We start from the raw sequence: 19,522 nt of genomic DNA on the forward strand, positions 1-19,522 counted from the left end.
GATTTCATTTCAAATTCAGTTAATTGTATGTGCTGATCACCCCCAGTTCCCCAAGTATGGAATAGGATTTTATTTCAAATTCAGTTAACTCTACATACTGACCACCCCAACTTCCCCAACTGTGGAATGGGATTTTATTTCAAATTCAGTTAATTGTATGTGCTGATCACCCCCAGTTCCCCAGCTGTGGAATGGGATTTTATTTCAAATTCAGTTAACTGTACATACTGACCACCCCAACTTCCCCAACTGTGGAATGGGATTTTATTTCAAATTCAGTTAATTGTACATGCTGATCACCCCCAGTTCCCTAAGTATGGAATAGGATTTAATTTCAAATTCAGTTAACTGTACATACTGACCCCCAGTTCCCCAACTGTGGAATAGGATTTTATTTCAAATTCTGGTAATTTTATAGTTAATACTTGGTAATGGAGATGTTCTACTGCTAGCAGAAGCAGATTGCATCTGAAGGTGTAACTATTTTCCTGTCAGGTTATTGGCTTCACAGGACAAGAGAAAAGTACAAAAAAATGTTAGTTTGTAACCTGCTGCACTTTCTGTGTACCAGAGAGTTGAGTTCTTATTCAAGAAAGTTCCTGGCTGTAGAAGAGTGGTTGATTGCTCTCTTAATTGCAGAAGTATGTCTGGTTGCATTATTCATATTAGTGGTCTCTGTGATACTTGGCTGCTGAATATTTGGCTTTGTCTGCAATAGGAATTTGCCTTGGCACCTGCAGTCAACAATTTGTCATGGTCATAGCCTCTGTGTATCTGGCATTCCCTGAAGTGGGAATAGCATCAGTGAGGTTTGCTTCTGTCCTGCAGAGACCACAAAAGCCAGCTCTGAGCACTCCTCTCAGCATCTGGTCTGTATGAGAGCATATTACAAGTTAGCAACTGATGAGAACAAGATAATTTAGACAATAAGGAAAGTGTCTATGTCACCTGTGGAAATAATGTGTGTGTATATAGATACACTTTAAAAATATATATATATAAGGTGTATTTTCAAGTAAAGCTTAGCACTGAAGTCAAGAGCCTTTACTTAAAGGCTTCCTCCTTGCCTAGGAAAGCTGCCCTGCTGTTGCAGGTGTGTTTTGAGCTCACTGTGTGGTAACTGATTTTGCAGTCGCAGTTTGGCAGAAGCATGCTCCGATGGGGATGTAAATGCTGTCCGGAAGCTGCTGGATGAAGGACGGAGTGTAAATGAACATACTGAAGAAGGGGAGAGTTTGCTTTGCTTGGCCTGCTCAGCAGGATATTATGAATTGGCACAAGTAAGTAACAAGTACAGTTAGAACTAAACATTAGTGAAGCATTGTTTGAGGGGCTTCTTTGATAAGTAAACATTTTTAGCTATTGTGGTTATTACATTTTTTTATTATTTCAACAGAATATCAATGAATACTTAGCTTACTGTGAGTTTCCAGTTGTTGTTTGGGTTTCTTTTATGGAAAATGCAGTCACATATGCCTTTAGGTTGAAGGGACTTGTCTGACCAATGAATCCTATGTTTTGTGATATATCTACTTTTCTGGCATCGTTCTAGATGCAGTCCAGCCATTCTGCCAAGCAAGATGATCTAAAATAGCAGCAAACCCAAATTCTGCAACTGGATAAGCTTATAAAAGCTTATGTCTCAGTCACACAATCCTTTTGTTAAATCACATTTGTATCAACAGTGCATTAATTTCTGTTAATTTTGAACTATATTGCTTCTGTATCTAAGGGCAGCTGCTTTGAAATGTTTAGGTGATAGTTCTGAGAAATGCCCAACTTTGCACTTTGTGCCGAAACACAGGACAGGGAGAGAACTTCTCACCTGTGAGCTTGACCTGTGGGTGCCTTGGTCATTATTGCAGGTGATGATTTCTCTGCTGTCATTCTGGTCACTGAGTTACCCTGTGACTTTTGGAAATGTCACTATTTCACTGAACTTAGATATGAACAAAGTACAGATTCAGGATTTTCTGCAGCAGAGCCCAGTGCAGGCAGTAACTGCAAATGCTCCTGGGGGTGGCACTGGGCTTGAGGGGCTGTGGCAGCTGGCTGGGGAACCAGTTTCACAAACCCCACTGAACTAAAACCAAAAGGTTGGTGTTACAGTTTACTCACTGTAGTGAACTTTTCCTCTAGGTGCTTCTAGCCATGCATGCCAACGTTGAAGATCGAGGGAATAAAGGCGACATCACTCCCTTGATGGCAGCTGCCAGCGGAGGCTACGTGGATATTGTTAAACTCCTCCTTGTCCATTGTGCAGATGTCAATGCACAATCCTCCACAGGTAACTGGGGAGCAGGTGCACAGTTAGTCAGGCTGGCACATAAGGCTCACAGCTCTTCTGAACATCTGTGTTTTTGTCTAACACTTTCAGTCATAAGAAAACGTGACAGGAACTGTTAGGAATAGACCAGCTCTGTAGCAAATGTGTTTGGAGTCTTAACTGGCCATTATTAAAGATGGGTTTTAATATAAATTCTAAGGGAACACCACTCTAGTGTTAGAGGACAAGAAAAATACATGAAGTTTATCTTTTCTCATTAGTCTAATCCAGAATTACCCAGTAAGATGATCGTGAGAGAAATCCCATCAACACCAGTTATTTGTCTTTTTCTTTTTAACCAAGAGAAGTTAATATTCTTTCAATGCATTGAATGTTCTGTATATTGCTGGTTCTTGACCACAGCTTAACTAACCTCACTGACAGCATTAACCTGCAGTTGGATTGTGTTTATTAAGATAGAATTTAAACTTTGTTCAAATTTTCAAAGTCATGTGTCCAAACTATGTGATATTCTTTTATTTTTCTGTTTAGCCATGTTAAGTGAAGTTACTTTAAAATTGACTGTAGCATTTAAAACATGAGCCATATGTGAGTGTCTGTCACTTACAGTACCAGAGTTTTAAATTATAAATTTATTCTCAGCCAGCCAGTAGAATGTTTTCAAGGAATTACAGGATACAATCTTAGGTAAAAAAAAAGAAAGACAAAACAAAATAAACACACCACACCTCCCCAGTTCCACAGTCAAAATTACTCATTATCTTTTTGTGTGTGTTTATTTGTGTGCTAAAGTAGGAAACATAACATTCAAACTGAAAAAAAATCTGATTTGTAATATTGGCCTGGCATTAAAACTTTCAAGTTACAATTATTTAGGATTTTATACCCAGCCTGAAATGATGGGCTGGAGTAACATTGCTGCGAGGTGAAAGGCTGCTGATGTACTTGGGTTTGTTCTGAGCTGTTAACACTGATCTCCTTCCCTGTATTAGGAGTGGGTGATGGAAAGGGCTCTCATGCAACCTCTCCTCTGCAGGGAACACAGCTCTCACGTACGCCTGTGCCGGGGGCTTTGTGGACGTGGTGAAGGTGCTACTGAAAGCTGGTGCTAACATAGAAGACCACAATGAGAATGGACATACCCCCCTGATGGAAGCAGCCAGTGCAGGCCATGTCGAGGTTGCAAGAGTATTGCTGGAATATGGTGCAGGAATCAACACTCACTCCAACGAGTTCAAAGAAAGTGCACTTACACTTGCATGCTATAAAGGTATTGTCTCTTGCCTTGTTTTGTATTTTTGTTTAAATTTGTTTGCTAGGATGTATCTGACTAAAACTTTCAGCAGTACTTTGAATATCTTCCTAAGAGATTACAAAAATCAACTTTTGTTTTAAACTCAGTGTCACAAAATCTCCTCTGTGGTGTAGTGGTATTAAGTCTGTGTTTGTGCTCAGATGTGGTGGATGTGTTTGACATGTTGCAGGTGAAAACTTGGCTAACTGGTATGTTAGTAACTGGCTATGTCCAAACTTGTGCTTTGACACACCACATTCCCTATTTCATTCCCAGTTCCCTCACCAACTGTGTGAATTCTGGAAACATCTCTGTTGGTTCTTTAAAAAATACAAATTTGGAACGTGTGTTTCTGTAATACCTGATGGGGTGACAATGCCTCTATTATTACTGGATTCTTTTCCTTCAGTGTAATTTGGGAGAGTGTCTTGAATTCTTAAGTATGATGAACTTTTAGGGACTTTTGACTTAATTTCCTTTGCTTTTTAAAGGTTCTGTATCAGGTAACAGTACAGTGGTAATACTGTAGTATTACTGTAGCACTGGTAGTGCTTCTGCAGTTTGCTTTCCAACCATGGTTTTTCTACAAATAGAAACTAAGGATGTGGATTATTGTCATAGTAACTTTAGGCTTTTCCTCTGTGGTTAGGATTGAGGATACATACTATGTATAACCTATCTGAGGACTTGCATCTGGGTTTGTCATGGATTTCCTATAGCATATGGTAGTTCCTTTCAGGGAAATGCCAGTAATAGGTACCCCGGAAAGTGTTGGAGGGTCATTCTTTTTTCTTTTGACCCAGCACCTAAGTGAGTCATGGAGTGTAAAACCTTGAATGACAGAGATGTCCTGTATTATCTTTGACAAGATGGTTGATTTTCTTGTCAGTTTATGTAAGACTAAGTCTTCCCTCAGAGAAGAATGCTTTTCAAGAGGCTAAAAACAAAGAAGGAGCAGTTTCTAAAATGACAGAAACTGTAATAGAGTTTAGATCAAGTTTTGGTAAAGCTCAGTAGAAGCTTTTAAAAATAATGTCAGACAATATGATATGTGTATATCTTAGTTCTCAGATATATGTCTGTGAGTGTTATTAAAAAGCTTGAAGTTCAGATCTACATGGATCCATTCCTAAAAGATAATCCCCACAGTTGTGTGCTGCCTTGGAACTCTTAAATCACTTGGAAATCTTACATCACTGTACAGTTCAATAGGGAATAAGCACAGTTTTTGTAGCTTGAAGTCACAAGGAAAGGTTCTTGTGTAAACTTCAATTAGACAGGTCTGTCTCCATCTCAAAGCTGAGCAGTATCTTTGGGAAAGGCTTTCAGAAGTCTGCTGACTCATTCACATTGGTATTTTTTAAAGAATACTTTGAAAAGCCTTATTTACCAATTGTAACTTGTAAAGATTCTAATAGCAAAATGTGAAAATCTGAATGATTTCATTAAATGTATTGTCTGTACTGCTACAAGTTGATGATATGGAATGCTTATTTATTTTGATCTGTTTCATTTGAAGGCCATTTAGATATGGTTCGTTTTTTGCTTGAAGCTGGAGCTGATCAAGAACACAAAACAGATGAGATGCACACGGCGCTGATGGAGGCCTGCATGGTAAATACCTTTGTTTGTACTGCTCCCTCCTTGGGGAGAGAGGAATGCAGGAGCTGATAAAATAGAGTGAGCCTTGGGTTACAAGCTGTTTGGGGGCTGCAAGTGAATGTGTGTGTTGTTACTGTAAAAAAGTGCTTACTGTAGCTCCCACCAGCTTGTTAGTCTAACTGCTCACAAAGAAAAATAACTCTTATTTTTTGGGGGTGATGTGTTGTTTTAAATGCTCCCTGTGTGAAGTTTAGGGGTGACTAATCTGCAGTGCAGTGATGTAGTACAAGTCACTTGTTTGGGGTTTTGGGTTTTTTTTTGTTTTTTTAGTGTGTTTTCCACCTTTGTTTTTATAAATAAGGTCTCTCAGTGTGTCATGGAATGAGCCTTCCAGAAGTGCACAGAGCTGGATGATTCATGCATTACAATTGTCTGTTCATCACTGCAGGAAGTGTTTTGCATGGAGAGATGACTTGCTCTCTTACAGGTTTCTGTAAATGAAGTTGTGAGGTTTCTCTTTTGCCCCACTGTTTTATTTTGAAAAATAATGCAGTCCTTAGTTCTCTAGCAACTGTCCACATAATTTCAGTGCAGCCTTGAGGAAAAACTTCCCTATCCAAGAGCATCATCTTAATAAAGAGTGTGCTATTGTGTCAAAGCATATCTGCAACCATTTCTGTACAGACTTTGGGTGATCTTGTCTCTCTTCCTCAAGCTGGAAACTTCTTTGAAGAGAGAACAGGGACCTTGTTTCCATAGGAAGCACAGCAAAAAGGGGGAAACTGAATTTTCTCCCAGTAGCCTGTAATCCTTGGAAGATAGGCTGCAGTTTTCCTCCAGTCTGCTGAGAGCTGGAGGATCAAGTGTTCTTTCAGTGCAGTTGTGAGGTGATGATGCAAGTGACCAAGGTCAGGTTGTAACGTGGGGAGCTGTGTCCAAGTCTTCTGATAGTGAGCTGGTAATTGTATCCTTGAATAGCCTGCCCTGCAGGAGAGCCTGGTGCCAGTAAGGAATTCAGAAGGACAGTGGGTGCATGCTGTCACCTAAAGGAGATTGCAGCATGACTGCAGACTAAAGGTTAATCACCCCCACTGTTCTGTTTAGGTTGGGTTTTTTGTTTGCTTTTTCTTCATTTCCTGGTGAAACAATCCTAGGGCTGGCTTGGTTTGGAGGCTGTGAAGCACCTCACTTGGGGGAGAGAGTTGTGAGGTTTCCCTGCTTGTTTTCAGCTCTTCAGTGTTTCAGACTTGGTCTGAAAACAGCAGAAAGGAAAATGAGCCTTTGAAGTCCGAATTACATGAGAAGGAATTTGTTTCTTCTTATCATTTGGCTGCACCCTTGCACAAGGGAGCTGTTCCCAAATTGTTGTGACTGTTCCCAGTCTTCATCTCTTTCCATCTAAGGAATGCAGCAGGTACAGGTTGTTGAGATGTCTGGTCTCTGATCACCAATTCTTTTGTAAGTGCCTCGGAGTTTGTTTTGGTCAGGACAGTGCCACACTTAGGGTAATGCCTCTAATGAGGTGGCTCTTGGCTTTTAGGCAACCCTCTGAGAAGAACAGCCTGTGTTTAATGTGCACCCCTGATTGCTGTCCATCTCAGGTTGCCTCTGACCTGCTTCATGGCCAGCTTAAGCTTTCCCCTTTTGCCAATGTTGTGGGTCTGTACCCAGCTACACCTTAGGTGAAATGTGGATTTCAGGTACTCTGTTTATTTCAAATAACCAAGAAGTTTAACAATACTTTATTGAGAAGATCTATGTACTTTGATTGGTAAGGACTTGGTCTGCTTTGGCAATCCTAATTCTCTTATTCTGTGGCTTCACCCCAAGGTATTTTTCAGTCACCTTTAAGATTTTTTTGAAGTCTTCTCTCCTCCTATTACCTCCCTTATTGCTACCCACTTCAATTTCTCTGCAGGTATCTTTACCAGGGTCTAGAAATTCCCAACTGGGGCTTTTTTGGTTTTTTGTCTGTAGAAGTCATGAATCAACTACTACTACAAATAATAAGAAAATCTTTTTTTTTTTGATGCTTGTCTGGAGGTTTACTTGTGGAGTGGGTTTTTTACTTACAGCACTTACTGCTATCTCTAGTACTGTTGTGTCCCAAAGACTGTGCTGGATAATTAAGTCTTGTGTCATAATTCTTTTCCCCTGAAAAAACAGAAACACCAACATGTATCTAGCTCTCTTTTCCTCATCCATTTAAACCTCACTTAGATGTAGGTGAAAACCTAAATGTTGGTTAGGTAGGTCCAGGTACTACCATAACTGTCCTAATTAAACCATGATAAGTAAAAATGCCGTATCTCTGTAGGATCATTTTCAGGCCTAGTGTGATAGAGGCTGCAACTACAGCATCAAGTGACTTCAGCTCTGTCTGACTCCTGGGTTTCCCTTTGCTTGCAGGACGGCCACGTGGAGGTGGCACGGCTGCTGTTGGACAGCGGTGCCCAGGTGAACATGCCCGCGGATTCCTTCGAATCCCCGCTCACTCTGGCCGCTTGTGGCGGGCACGTGGAGCTGGCAGCGCTTCTGATCGAACGAGGAGCCAACCTGGAGGAGGTTAATGATGAGGGTTACACTCCTCTGATGGAAGCTGCCCGGGAAGGCCACGAAGAGATGGTGGCCTTGCTGCTGGCACAAGGTGAGATCCCGTGGTGATGGAGGACACGGTGTGTCCTGTGTGTCCTGTGCAGATTGCTCTGATGTAGCATGGGGCTGGCACTGCTCGCTGCTGTACCCACAGAGCTATGCTCAAACACCCAAACTGCTGTGGGGGTGATGAGCATTCACCTCCCAGCTGGTGTGTGGCCAGGTCAGTAATGGCTGGTTTGTTTCCCAGGGGCAAATATTAACGCACAGACAGAAGAAACGCAGGAAACAGCCCTGACCCTGGCGTGCTGTGGAGGCTTCTCCGAAGTCGCTGACTTCCTTATTAAGGCAGGAGCTGATATAGAGCTTGGTTGCTCAACACCTTTGATGGAAGCTGCTCAAGAGGGTCATCTTGAACTGGTGAAATACTTGCTGGCAGCAGGTATGTGTTCAGAGCAAGTGATTAGGCCCACAGATACAATGGACTTGATGTGTTTTGTATGATTTGGGAGATGCCCGGGGTTTTGATAGTGGCAGTGTTGTAACAAGAAACAATATCCTCAGGTAACTTAGCAAGAAGGAAAAAGCATATGTTGCACCTCAGTATTGTTTGATACTGTTAACAGAGGGAAGTGCTTCCTGGAGCAGGTGATCCTGTTCCATATCTAGAAAGCATCCACATTCACTAGAAACATTGTTTCCAGCTATCTGCATCTAGGACAAAATTTTAATATAGATAATACTTGGTTTTACTTGCTACTCCAGCTTTGACTAAGCATGGTTATCTGCATTCAGTCTCCCTGAATAACCAGTTCTTTAGGAATGGTGTGCTGGGAAGTTGTGAGCAAGACAGATTCTGGAATGTGCTGAATTTCTGTGAAGAATGAGCTTTACTGCTACATTGTACAGTAATAAAAATTAAATCTTGCTGGAGTTTGGGGTAAAATGATGCTTCAATATTCATCTTTCAGTTTATAAAGTTGGTAAAGTGTTCTGCTTAAAATAATAAAGAAAAAGGAGCTGTGTTTGGGATATATTCCTTGTTGTGGAAGGTAATTTATTTGTATGCTCTTTTCTAAGAATAATCATAAAATTGGCTGGATTTGTAATTTTAGAAAGTAAAGCTCCCTGCTCATCGAGGGACAGTAACAACTGTGCCACTTGGTGCAGTGACACCAGCATGTGACACCTGTCACCAGCTCCCTTGGAACGCTTGCTGCCTGCACTTCACTGCTGATAGTGTAGAAAGTTGATTAAGGAGCCTTGTTTTGGCATCAGGGAGTCTCTAATTATACCTCACACCTTAAAAATAAGAAAATGGCTAATCACATTGGCATTTCTTTTTTTAAGAGTAATGTGTTATGTATCCAGAGTCATGCATAGTTTTCACAGAGCTGGTGTATATGAAACTAGACAAATTATTTCAACAAAATGGTTTTAAAGCAAATGTTTTTAAAGAGCAGGAAAGAAGGGAAATTTGTGGAAGTGTATAGGTTTGTTGTATTAATACTAATTCAGTGATATGCATTTTGTCTGGTTTCCCTTGGCATGCAGCTCTGAGTCAAATGGATAATCTGCAAAACTTTCTGGAGTCCCTTTTGCTTGATATAACAACTGAAATCCTTCTTGCTGTAGAGGGACTGTAGGAATATGTGAGCATATAGGTTTGACTGCTTAGATTGTCAGTCATGCTTTTACCAAGCCTTGGCTTACCCCCTCTGCTTGGAGCATTTTCACTATGAGAGCAATTTTTGCCATGAGAGCAATGCCCTTGGGCTGTGGAGGCTGTTGGTCAGTAGGATATAGCTGTTATCAGAGATTTTTATGTTTATCTGATGTGAAACACTTGATAAGGACATGTCCAATACAAAAAAAATGTTGTGTTTGTAGGAGCTAATGTTCATGCCACTACAGCAACGGGAGATACAGCTTTGACCTACGCCTGTGAAAATGGACACACAGATGTGGCAGATGTGTTGCTTCAGGCTGGTGCTGATCTGGTAAGGCTTCTGCTGCTTCTTGTGGGCAAAGTGCTTTGCTTTCAAACTGTAAGGCAAAGCTTGTGTGGTTGGAGAGCAGAGTGATGAGCTTGGAGATTCATATATGGCTGTGAAAAGAGGCATGGAAGAAGCTTTTATTAAAGCCTGCATTTTCTGTTTGGTCTACAAAATAAAAGTTATTATGGGTAATCTACTCTGAATTCAAAATGTTTTAGTGTTAGGAACTCCTGCTTCTCTGTGTCAGTGTTGGTGTCTGAACACTGTTAGTCTCTTAACTTGTGCAAACTGCCACACAAAAACCCCAAACAAAGCAATGTGTTTTAAATGATCAGCATAATCTGATTTCTTTCTTCTAACTCTTGGCTTTAGCACATTGGTTTCTCCATGTTTATTTCCTGTAATGTAAACGAAATTGTTTACATAATTGTCATTTTCATATTACATAGCAGGAGACCCAAAACTGCCTCTTCATCAGCTACAGTGATGTAACATTTTGACTTTAATGTATCCATTGTTTTTACTAATTAAGTCTTCCAAAGGTGTTTAAGAGTCTCATATCAAACAAGGCTCAAGCAGGAAAGATGTTATTTTATTTGCCTTAGGAGGAGTATTCTCCTTTTTTTTCCCCCTCTACGTACTCACTGCCCTGTGTTTTATTTTGCTTGGGGGGTGGGTTGGGGTTATGGTTGGATATTCTGAAATTTTTGTTCCTTTTAAAAACCAGGATGGCCAGAAAAATATATCATTGAACCTGATAAATCAGCATAGTAATGAAGTTACTTAAATTTCAGTCTTTAATGAAGTTTTTTATTTTTTATTTAGAAATATAAATAAACTAATTCTGTAATTGAGAATAATATTTCCACCCTTCTTTGTGACTTTGTTTTTTTAGGCCTTATTAATTCTTTTGCAGTTGTGTCAGTAATGTTCTGTTTAACTTGCTCTTAGCAGGGAGGAAAGTCATATTATTTTGGGGGGCTATGGGATTTTTGGCATGCTTATTGCACTTAGTGAATTCTTTGTTGGATACTGAGCATGAGGATAGGTTTGAGGGGGTTTATTGGATATTTAAGAAAAATATTGAAGTACTTGGTTATATAAAGGTAAAACCTTTATTGAAAGGAGCAAAGCCTGTAATGAAAATAAAATTTAAAAATTTCTGTGCATAAAGTTTAAAATGTGCAAGAGTTGCTTAAAGGTCACTTCAAATTTTTGGAGCTGTGTCATTTTCCACCCCCCATCAGTAAGGTGAGCAGTGCTTGTGGCCATCAGCATCAACTTCTCAGTATTGCAGAGGACAATCTCTGTCATTTTTAAAGTCAAGTTTGATTTCACAGCATTTTCTTGTACTTCCAACGAAAATGTGGAACAGGCAAGGATAAACAAAGTAAGGAAGCAAAGAAAAATTGTTTTGAAAGGAAGACCTGCAATGTAAATCTGCCAGTTTTGAGTTGTGATTATAAGTTAATTGGGAAATGCCTGCAGAATGGTAACGATGCTGATAGCAGGTGCTTCTGGTTTGAAGCAGCTTCTGTTTAAACTCTTGTGTTGTTTTGCTTTATTTGAAATTGGGAGGTGTTTTGAATAGATCTGTTGTGTTTGTCTCAGGCTGAGGGAGGGCTCTGAAGGCAGTTACTTTACTGCTGGGTATGAAAAAGCTTCTTTGGCAGTACCATGGGAGACTTCTTCTGGACCTCAATTTTCATTCAAATGGGTTTAGATGATTCCATCAAGTTGTCCCAGGAAGTCAGGAATTGAATGAAGATCTGGACTTTGACCTTTATCTGGTCTGTCTACATTTGTCCAGTTAATTTTACTTTATTGCTGGTGTTCAGACACAGCAAAAGAAAATGCATCTCTTGTTGCTTTTCATTCCTTCCTTTTTCATCCTGCAGCTTCCCTCTTTCCTGGGATTGCTTGCCCTGATGCTTCATTGTTTTCCAGAAACTTTCATTATCCTTGAGGTTTAATTCAGAGTGACTGAGGAGCTGGACATGCAACATCTTTTCCTGTTGGAAAGCAGTTCTTTCTGAGGAAGATACTGCTTATGCCCTAAACATGAGAATACAACAGGAGGAGCCAGGAACATGTCCTGGTCCATGGCAGGGATGTTGGATGGGATGGTCTTGGAAAGTTCTGTTCAACCCAGATCAATCTGTGATTGTTTTATGAAAAATGATTCTAGTCCCCATAAAGTTTTGTCTGAACTGGGAGTGACCATTGCCACATCTCAGTGTGAATGTGTTTGTTCTGCTGAGTGAAAACAGGAACTGATCCTGTGGCCTAGATATCAAATTTGTCATTCAGTTCAGGAACCAGTGAAGGTCTTGAGAGCTCTGTTACATTCATTAAACAATGTGGCTTTGTAAGCACCAGGAGAATTTTTAAAAAATGATGGCTGGGATGAACTTTCTTCAGTTTGTGGTTAATTTTCCCTTAAAGCTCTTCAGTGACAATTTGTACAAGAAATGAGCAGTGTCAGAGTGCTCATCTGTCTGCTGGAGAACTGCTCAATCCTCTATGGTATTTCAATGGATTTGTCTCTTTGTGACTAATTGTTCATGAAGTCTGGCATGTTAACAATTCTTCTGTGCTTTTCTGATGCCCTTCTTTAAGGGATCTTTTCCATGTCTTTACAAAGTTAGCCTGTCAAAATCTGTAGCAAAACTAGCTGGCAGGCCTGCACCTTTTCTTGTTAATGTATGCATTTTGAAATCAGCTTGCTTTTGCCAAGTGTATGAATGACTGAATCTGAGGCACATCTGAAGCCTTCAGCCTGTGATTCCATCTGTGCCACAGTTACATTCTAGATCCCCAGCCCCTTCAGGAGTAGGGACTTCCAGGGTCTCAGCTTGAGATCCTACCACTGGATCAAATGTAAATTTTACTTGTTTGGAACCTTGATGGGGACAAAACTGCTAGTTTAGATTTTGTGATCTATGTGAGTAAAAGTTTGGAGATTGGAACTCTGAAATATGAATTGATAAAAGCATTTTTTGAAAGCAGAAATATGGTTTAGTGACTTCAGGAAAAAATATCCAGCACTTCAGTAATATATCTATTTACCAGTGTGGCAAGGATTGTCTAATTTCAGAGGTGAGAGGATAATTTTTCCTATAAGATTTCTTTTTTTTTTTTCTTTCTTTCTTTCCTATTTCTTCTTTGTGAATTTCCCAGCAGCTACCTTCATCTCAAGGGTTGTGTAAGGTAAGACGTGGGAGGTACATAAATGTTCCCACAGGAGCCAGGTTAAGGACTGCAAATCTCACAATGAGTATTGGTGATATTTAATGAGAGGTGATATCCTGCTTTTAAGTTGCTTACCTTTCCATAAACTAAAAAGACCTTTTTGGATGACTGTTCCCTCTTGATGTAGAATCACACCTGGATTAAAGGAGATTCTGGTGTCCCTTTTAAAGGCAGCAGTGCTCTTGACAAAGTGGTTGTATCTTTGTCTGTTTTAATGTAGCTGCAAATAAGAGATGTTCTTTTTTTGGACAGTGAGATCATCTCAGCTTTTCTGAGCTGGGAAACACAGAAAAGAGTTTTAAATTGGGATTTTTTTAACCTGGACCCTCTTACAGCTGTACATGAGGCTGTGCTACATAGGAGTTGATCTAGTGGTGGAGTTTACCTTTCTCCTACAAGATATACAGGAGCTTTTATGCAGAAATTGACAGTTGGAAGAGAACCCATGAGGACAGCATCATCCTGTATTTTTCTTTTTACACTGTCAAGGTCTCCCTAAAACTCTTCAGTACTTGTTAGGATTCCACACTTGCTTTACTTAGAAGACTAAAACTGGCTACTTGGCATCCACATAATTCTAGTTGCAAAAAACCCCAGACATGCCTGCCAGACTACCTCTTAATTCTTCTCCTATGACACAATGCTTTTACAGACATGTTTCTGTCATGGCAGGGATCATTGTTTTGCCTTCAGGTGATAGCATCCCTCACACTAACGTGGCTCCTAAATTAAAAACTCTTTCCTTCATGTGTGTGACAGACTGTGGGTTTGTGCATTGTGTATGAGGCACCATTTAAACATCTGCAAAAGCAGCCACTCTTCTTGGATTTGAATTCAGCAGCTCTGGAGGTTGCTGTGTTGCTGTTAGAGTGAGGAATCAGAGTTGCTGTTATGTTCTTCTTTACTGGTTTTTGAACCATCAGGGGAAGGCCAGGGATTTCTGCTGTTTTTAGACTTGGTCCTTAGTCTTGTACAGATAAAGTATGGTAGGACAAGTAAAGCTCATTTTTGTAGTCAACACTTTTTGGCTGTTGCACTCTCTGGATGGTGCAAAGTACAATGAAATTCTTCGTTTTGCCAGTGGTGAACAAAAATCCATCTTGTCTGTAACAAAGATGCTGTGTCTGACCTTTGTGGATCTGAATGGCTCATGGTAGAGTCTGAACTCATGAGAGCTTCACTGCTTGGTCTTACCATTGTTCTTGCCTGCCTCATGCCAGCAAATCAGTTTTCAGCTGGTGGATCTCATCCAATTTAAGATCACATTCCAGGTCTTCATAACCAGGAACATTTGTTTGTAGAGCAAGAGCCATGAGTTCTTTTTCCTTCTGCAGGACAAGCAGGAGGACTTTAAGAAGACAATTTTGGAGGGCATAGAGCAGGGCAGGCATCAGGTGAGGTTGGCCTTTGATGCTTGTAAGCTGCCTCAGGATATGTGCTAAGGACAAACAAAGCTTCAAGGATCTAGATCTTCAAAGATCTAGAGACTCACTGTGCCAGGCTAGATGGGGCATTCTTGTTCTTTATTTTCCCTTCTGCTGCGTTTTCCAAAACTGGTTTTTAAAAATAATATCCCAACCTTCCCAAATGAAGCAGGTTATCTGATTGATAGCAGCCCTCTTAAATCTGTTTCCTCTAAGGTTTTCAGTTTTTAGGTGTTTGAACTGGAGGTCTAGATGAGATTTCAGGAAGGTTATTTGGGGCAGGTGGCTTGGTGACTGCTGGAATAGGAGTTCAGTCTTGAAAATCAGCAAAGTGGTAGGGACTGTATTTTTTTGCATCAAAAGCTTTCTCTAGATCATTTTGTTCAGAATAATATTTAGATTTCTGTTAAATATTCACTGTTGTCATGCATGAGGGAGGCTTGTTAGAAAGAATCAAAGAGTTGGAGCTTTACTTTGAAAATACAGATTTTCTTCCTGAACATTTAAATAATGTGACATTGGGAAAAAAAATAAAAAATATCCTAGTGGTTAATATAACCATAAATATTTGTGAACCAAGAAGAATTGTATGTGGGGAGAGCCTTTGTACCTGATCATGGAATTTCCTAAACCACAGAACTCAAAAGGAAGAATTAAAAAATACCAATGGTTGTTTTAAGATGCTCCTGATGATTTTGCTTCTGCTCTTGGAAGTATTGATTTATCTAGAAAGGAAATAATTATTGCTAAATGGAATCTCATCTCCTTCTTGAGTCCCAGTGGAAAAGGTGCAGACAGTGTAAACTCTTGCCTGATTTGGGTGACACTCTCTCTTTCCCTTTCTTCCTTTCCTGTTACCCAAACCCACAGAAAATTCTTCTCAGATATTTTTTCTATCCCAGCAGGATTAACAGGAGAGCACATCACCCAGGGGTTTAGAGATTTCCATTTCCAAATGTGGCAGAGGTGTTCTCCTTTCTTCCTCTACCTGATTGTACTAATTACCACATTCCTCAGGGCTGGAGCAGTAACAAGAGACAGGATGCAGTGGTGAGCCCTACAGTGCAGAGAGGCAAGGGGATTAATTTTGGAGACAATTTACTGGATTTAGATATTATAAAATAAGCAATGGTGTGCACTTCATATAAATAAAAGGGAAAAACACATTGGAAACGTAATGGGGATGCTATGGGACAACTTTCATTTTCTCTGTCCTGATTTTGATTATCCAATGCAGCTGAAAAAGATATAGATATATAGATATATAGATCATCTTTGAAATTTATGATTATTCTAGGTAAAAAGGATGTGAGGAGACAAAGACACTGCACTGTCTCAGCTTCTTATTTTGTCTTGTCCTAGATATCCTCCCTCACTGAGCTGATGCTGTTTGATAGCCATTATTAGGGCTATAGAGAATGCTGAAGTCAGAACTAATTTTATCTTAAAATAAAACATGTGTTTCTATCTTCCAATATGAAAAATACCATCAAAATGCCATAAGTTTTGAAGATCTACAGCAGGTGGGCACCCAAATGGTTTGGTTTGGCTGGACTGATGGGGTGTGCATGGTGCTGCAAGGATTGGAAGTGTGTTGTAGCTGAGGATCAAGTTCTGCCTGCTTGAGGAAGTGACAGTTGGTTAAACTGGGCAGAATCACTGTGTTGCATTTAAATGAGGAAGCCTCCTGGCGTCCTTGTTTGAGACTTCCAACAGTGAAGTCTGTTAGAAAGGCAGAATGTTGCAAATAATTATACCTTACTGCCAGCTATCTGCTACATCTCAGTGCAATATAGGATGCTTTTCACTACCTTGAATATGTAGCTAGTGACTTAAAAGAAATTTTGCATCTTGCCATCTTTGCATCAATGAGGATTTAGAACTAGGTGTGAAATAGTTCAGCAGCAGTGTCCAGGTCCTGCTCAGAGCAGAGTGGTGATCAGGAATTGTCCACATCCACAGCTGCTTTGGGAGTGATGTGCTGGTGGATCCAGGAGTTTGCTGTTCTTCAGGCACACAGCAGGTTCTGGCTTTTTAGGATCTCTTGACAGTGTCTGAGGAAGAGTGGCTCTGCCAAATACCAGAGTAAGCACCAGGACTCAAGGACACACAACTGATTCTTGCAATCATAGAGCCACATGTTAACAAAATTAGCTTTACATGTCCTGGAAATGTTTCTGCCATGCAGACAGTCCAGAAGCAAGTATTTACTGACATCTAAGCAGCCATTGCCCTGGGAGGGGAATCTAATTAACAAAAAAAGTGGCTTCAGTAGTAAGTCTGTAAGGTTTGCTGTCTGCCTGTGTGTGTTTGTGTGTTGTACTGAATAAGCAAAGAAATCAGAGCTGTAATGTGTTGAAGCAGTGGTGGACAGTAACACACAGCTCTTGTGAAGGCTGAGGAGCAGAGCCAGGAGAGGAGCAGTGTAACCTCCTACAGTGAAGGATGGGCTTGGATTGGGGGCCAGTCTCCAACAGAAGATCCAGTCAAGAGGTTTCTTCTTCAAATGCATTAACAGAAAACTGACATAACATGCAACTTGCTACCAAAGCAAGCCATATGTCAAAGGACATATGCAGAGTTTTTGGGAATGCAGAAACTATGAAGGAAGGAATTGAGTTGTTCTGTCATATCTCTTCTTGTCTGATTGTATTTGTAAGTAGCCTTGTCATCCACTGTCAGTGCTAAATGTTAACTTTCACTGTTAGATATACATGCAATTACAAAGTAAAAAGTGACTTCAGAGCTTGGCTTCCCAGATATTTAATTAAAAATCATGCATTCCTAGTATATTATTGATCAGACTGAATATTATTTAAATACTACTGAATGCAGAGTGCACATACAAACACTCCCAGGAAGATGATGATGTCTCCTCTTGTTCTGTGGGAGGCTTGATATCATTGCTCAGCATTCTTTGTGGTATTGATCATGTCTACATAGCAGGCACATTGTCTAGTTCTGTAACTGCTCTAATACAGTTGTATTCAACCACATCTTTCCAGTATTCAGAAACTTTTTAAATCAGAAAATTGTTCTTAATGCTCATTCATTTTTTGTTGGTTTGTATCATCCTTTTGTCAGCTTTCTGCTTTATTCCCCAGTCCTCTTAGAGACTTCTGGTGACCTGCAGTGATTTGTCTCATTTTTATTTCTGATCCTCTTCAGAATGTTTTATAAATGTGTGCACTTAAGGCATCAGTGCAGTTTTGAGGTCTGGCAGCACGTGGCAGCTCTCTGAACTGTGGTACCACAGTTTGTGGTTATTGCAGACTTCCTGATCCAGAGTGATATTTGTGTTAAACCTTCCACCCTTTCTGAGGAGGAAGCAAGGTTTTACTGTTCTCATGTATGTTATGCATTTGAACACTAAAATAAAAAGAGGGTTGTAATTATGAAAGCTTCTCAGTGTGATACCAGTGTGAATGTGATCCTAATCCTTTTTAACAGTGTGGTTTAGTATTTTAGGTAGCATGAAAATTGACACCAGTCAGTTTATTACAAGCTGCTTGTGAGATAAATCATCTACTCAGATGGGTAATTCTGGTCCCATCACAAGATGCTTCAGAAGCTGAAAGAATGGTACAATTTTTGCTCATTTATACATCTGGTATTTCTTCTCTAGGAGCATGAATCTGAAGGTGGGAGAACCCCACTGATGAAGGCTGCACGAGCTGGTCACTTATGCACCGTGCAATTCCTTATTAGCAAAGGTAAATGCTAGTTTTCATAACTAATTAAAAAGCTTAAAATGCCACTTAACATTGCCACATGTTTGTGATCCATATTCAAAATTATTCTGGTTATATGTATTTGTGCATTTTTGAAACCCGTAAGGGTTTTTTGAAATTTCATGTAGTTCATGATAGAATGAATTACAAAATATTTTACTAGTTACTCTTCCTACTCTGTTGTATAGATTAGATTTGAAGTACAGCAGATATTTTCAGTTTCTTAAAAAAAGTACTTCCTCCTTCAGAAAAGCACATCAAGTACTGTCTGAAACAGTAGCAACTGCACCACATAGTGATGCTACTCAGAGTGAACATTTGGAATTGTGCTTCTTGCACCATGTGTTCCCTCACTTAACACTTACCAGCCCACTGTTGCTGTTGCAACTGCCTTGTCTTTACAAGGTGAGGAGGAGGATGTGTAGAAGCCAATCAGTTAGTCAAAATCCCTTTTGCTCTTTCCCTAGAAGTGTGTAGGAAGTAATTGGATTAAAGTTTGTATTCCACAAAATACTCTACTTGTTGATACTTTCTTTTAGAAGGAATTTCTTTGTGTTTAATTCTAAACTCATCTCTTACTAGGTGCCAATGTGAACAGGGCTACAGCCAACAATGATCACACAGTGGTGTCCCTGGCCTGTGCTGGAGGTCACCTGGCCGTGGTCGAGCTTCTCCTGGCTCACGGGGCAGATCCTACTCATCGGCTCAAGGTATTCACTTGCAGATGTCATGTTTCATTGGTTCTGAAAGAACTACCTGGCTGACTTATGAAATAGTAAATTTAAGTCATAGAATTGTATCTTACATGGAGATGCTACACCAGGGAGCAAAACTCATCTCATGGCTTTTTGTTTCCAAAATCTCACTTCAGGATGGCTCAACAATGCTCATTGAAGCTGCCAAGGGAGGACACACAAATGTTGTTTCTTACTTGCTGGATTACCCAAACAATGTTCTGTCGGTTCCTGCAGCAGACTTGTCCCAGCTCACACCTCCATCTCAGGATCAGTCTCAGGTAAGGCATAAGGGCTTTCTTTTAAATAGCACCATCAATGTTGGGAAGAAACACTTGTTTAGTAGTTAATGTCAAAATGAACATAGACAGTGGTAGGAATTTTTAAAAACCCTGCACACATGAGAATGATAGAGAGTGAGAGAATTGGTGGGTGCTACCTGCAGAGACCTGAAGAACACATGAGCTTTGTTCCCTTTTCTACTCCCTGGACAGGATAATCCCAAACCTAGGATTTTGAAAGGGTGTTGTTTTCTTTGCTGCATTTTCTCAATATTTTGGTTCAACAGTTCTAAAGGCTTGTGGTAGTAGCCCTCACATGGTGTTA

At 40.1% G+C, this 19,522-nt stretch overlaps 1 protein-coding gene across 15 annotated transcripts in view; it reads left to right on the forward strand.

The window, feature by feature from the left end:
* ANKHD1 (ankyrin repeat and KH domain containing 1) overlaps positions 1-19,522 on the forward strand; it is a 99,855-nt gene that overhangs the window by 34,612 nt on the left and 45,721 nt on the right. For all 15 annotated transcript variants that reach the window (XM_015641767.3, XM_015641773.1, XM_033517763.1 and 12 more), the window contains exons 4-13: positions 1,133-1,280; positions 2,140-2,287; positions 3,324-3,557; positions 5,101-5,195; positions 7,593-7,830; positions 8,029-8,220; positions 9,669-9,778; positions 18,077-18,164; positions 18,765-18,892; positions 19,054-19,197. In XM_015641767.3, the coding sequence (XP_015497253.1) occupies positions 1,133-1,280; positions 2,140-2,287; positions 3,324-3,557; positions 5,101-5,195; positions 7,593-7,830; positions 8,029-8,220; positions 9,669-9,778; positions 18,077-18,164; positions 18,765-18,892; positions 19,054-19,197 (1,525 nt within the window). The remainder of the gene's footprint in view (positions 1-1,132; positions 1,281-2,139; positions 2,288-3,323; positions 3,558-5,100; positions 5,196-7,592; positions 7,831-8,028; positions 8,221-9,668; positions 9,779-18,076; positions 18,165-18,764; positions 18,893-19,053; positions 19,198-19,522) is intronic.

Source organism: Parus major, chromosome 13, assembly GCF_001522545.3.
Source record: "Parus major isolate Abel chromosome 13, Parus_major1.1, whole genome shotgun sequence".
Classification (NCBI taxonomy): Eukaryota; Metazoa; Chordata; class Aves; order Passeriformes; family Paridae; genus Parus; species Parus major.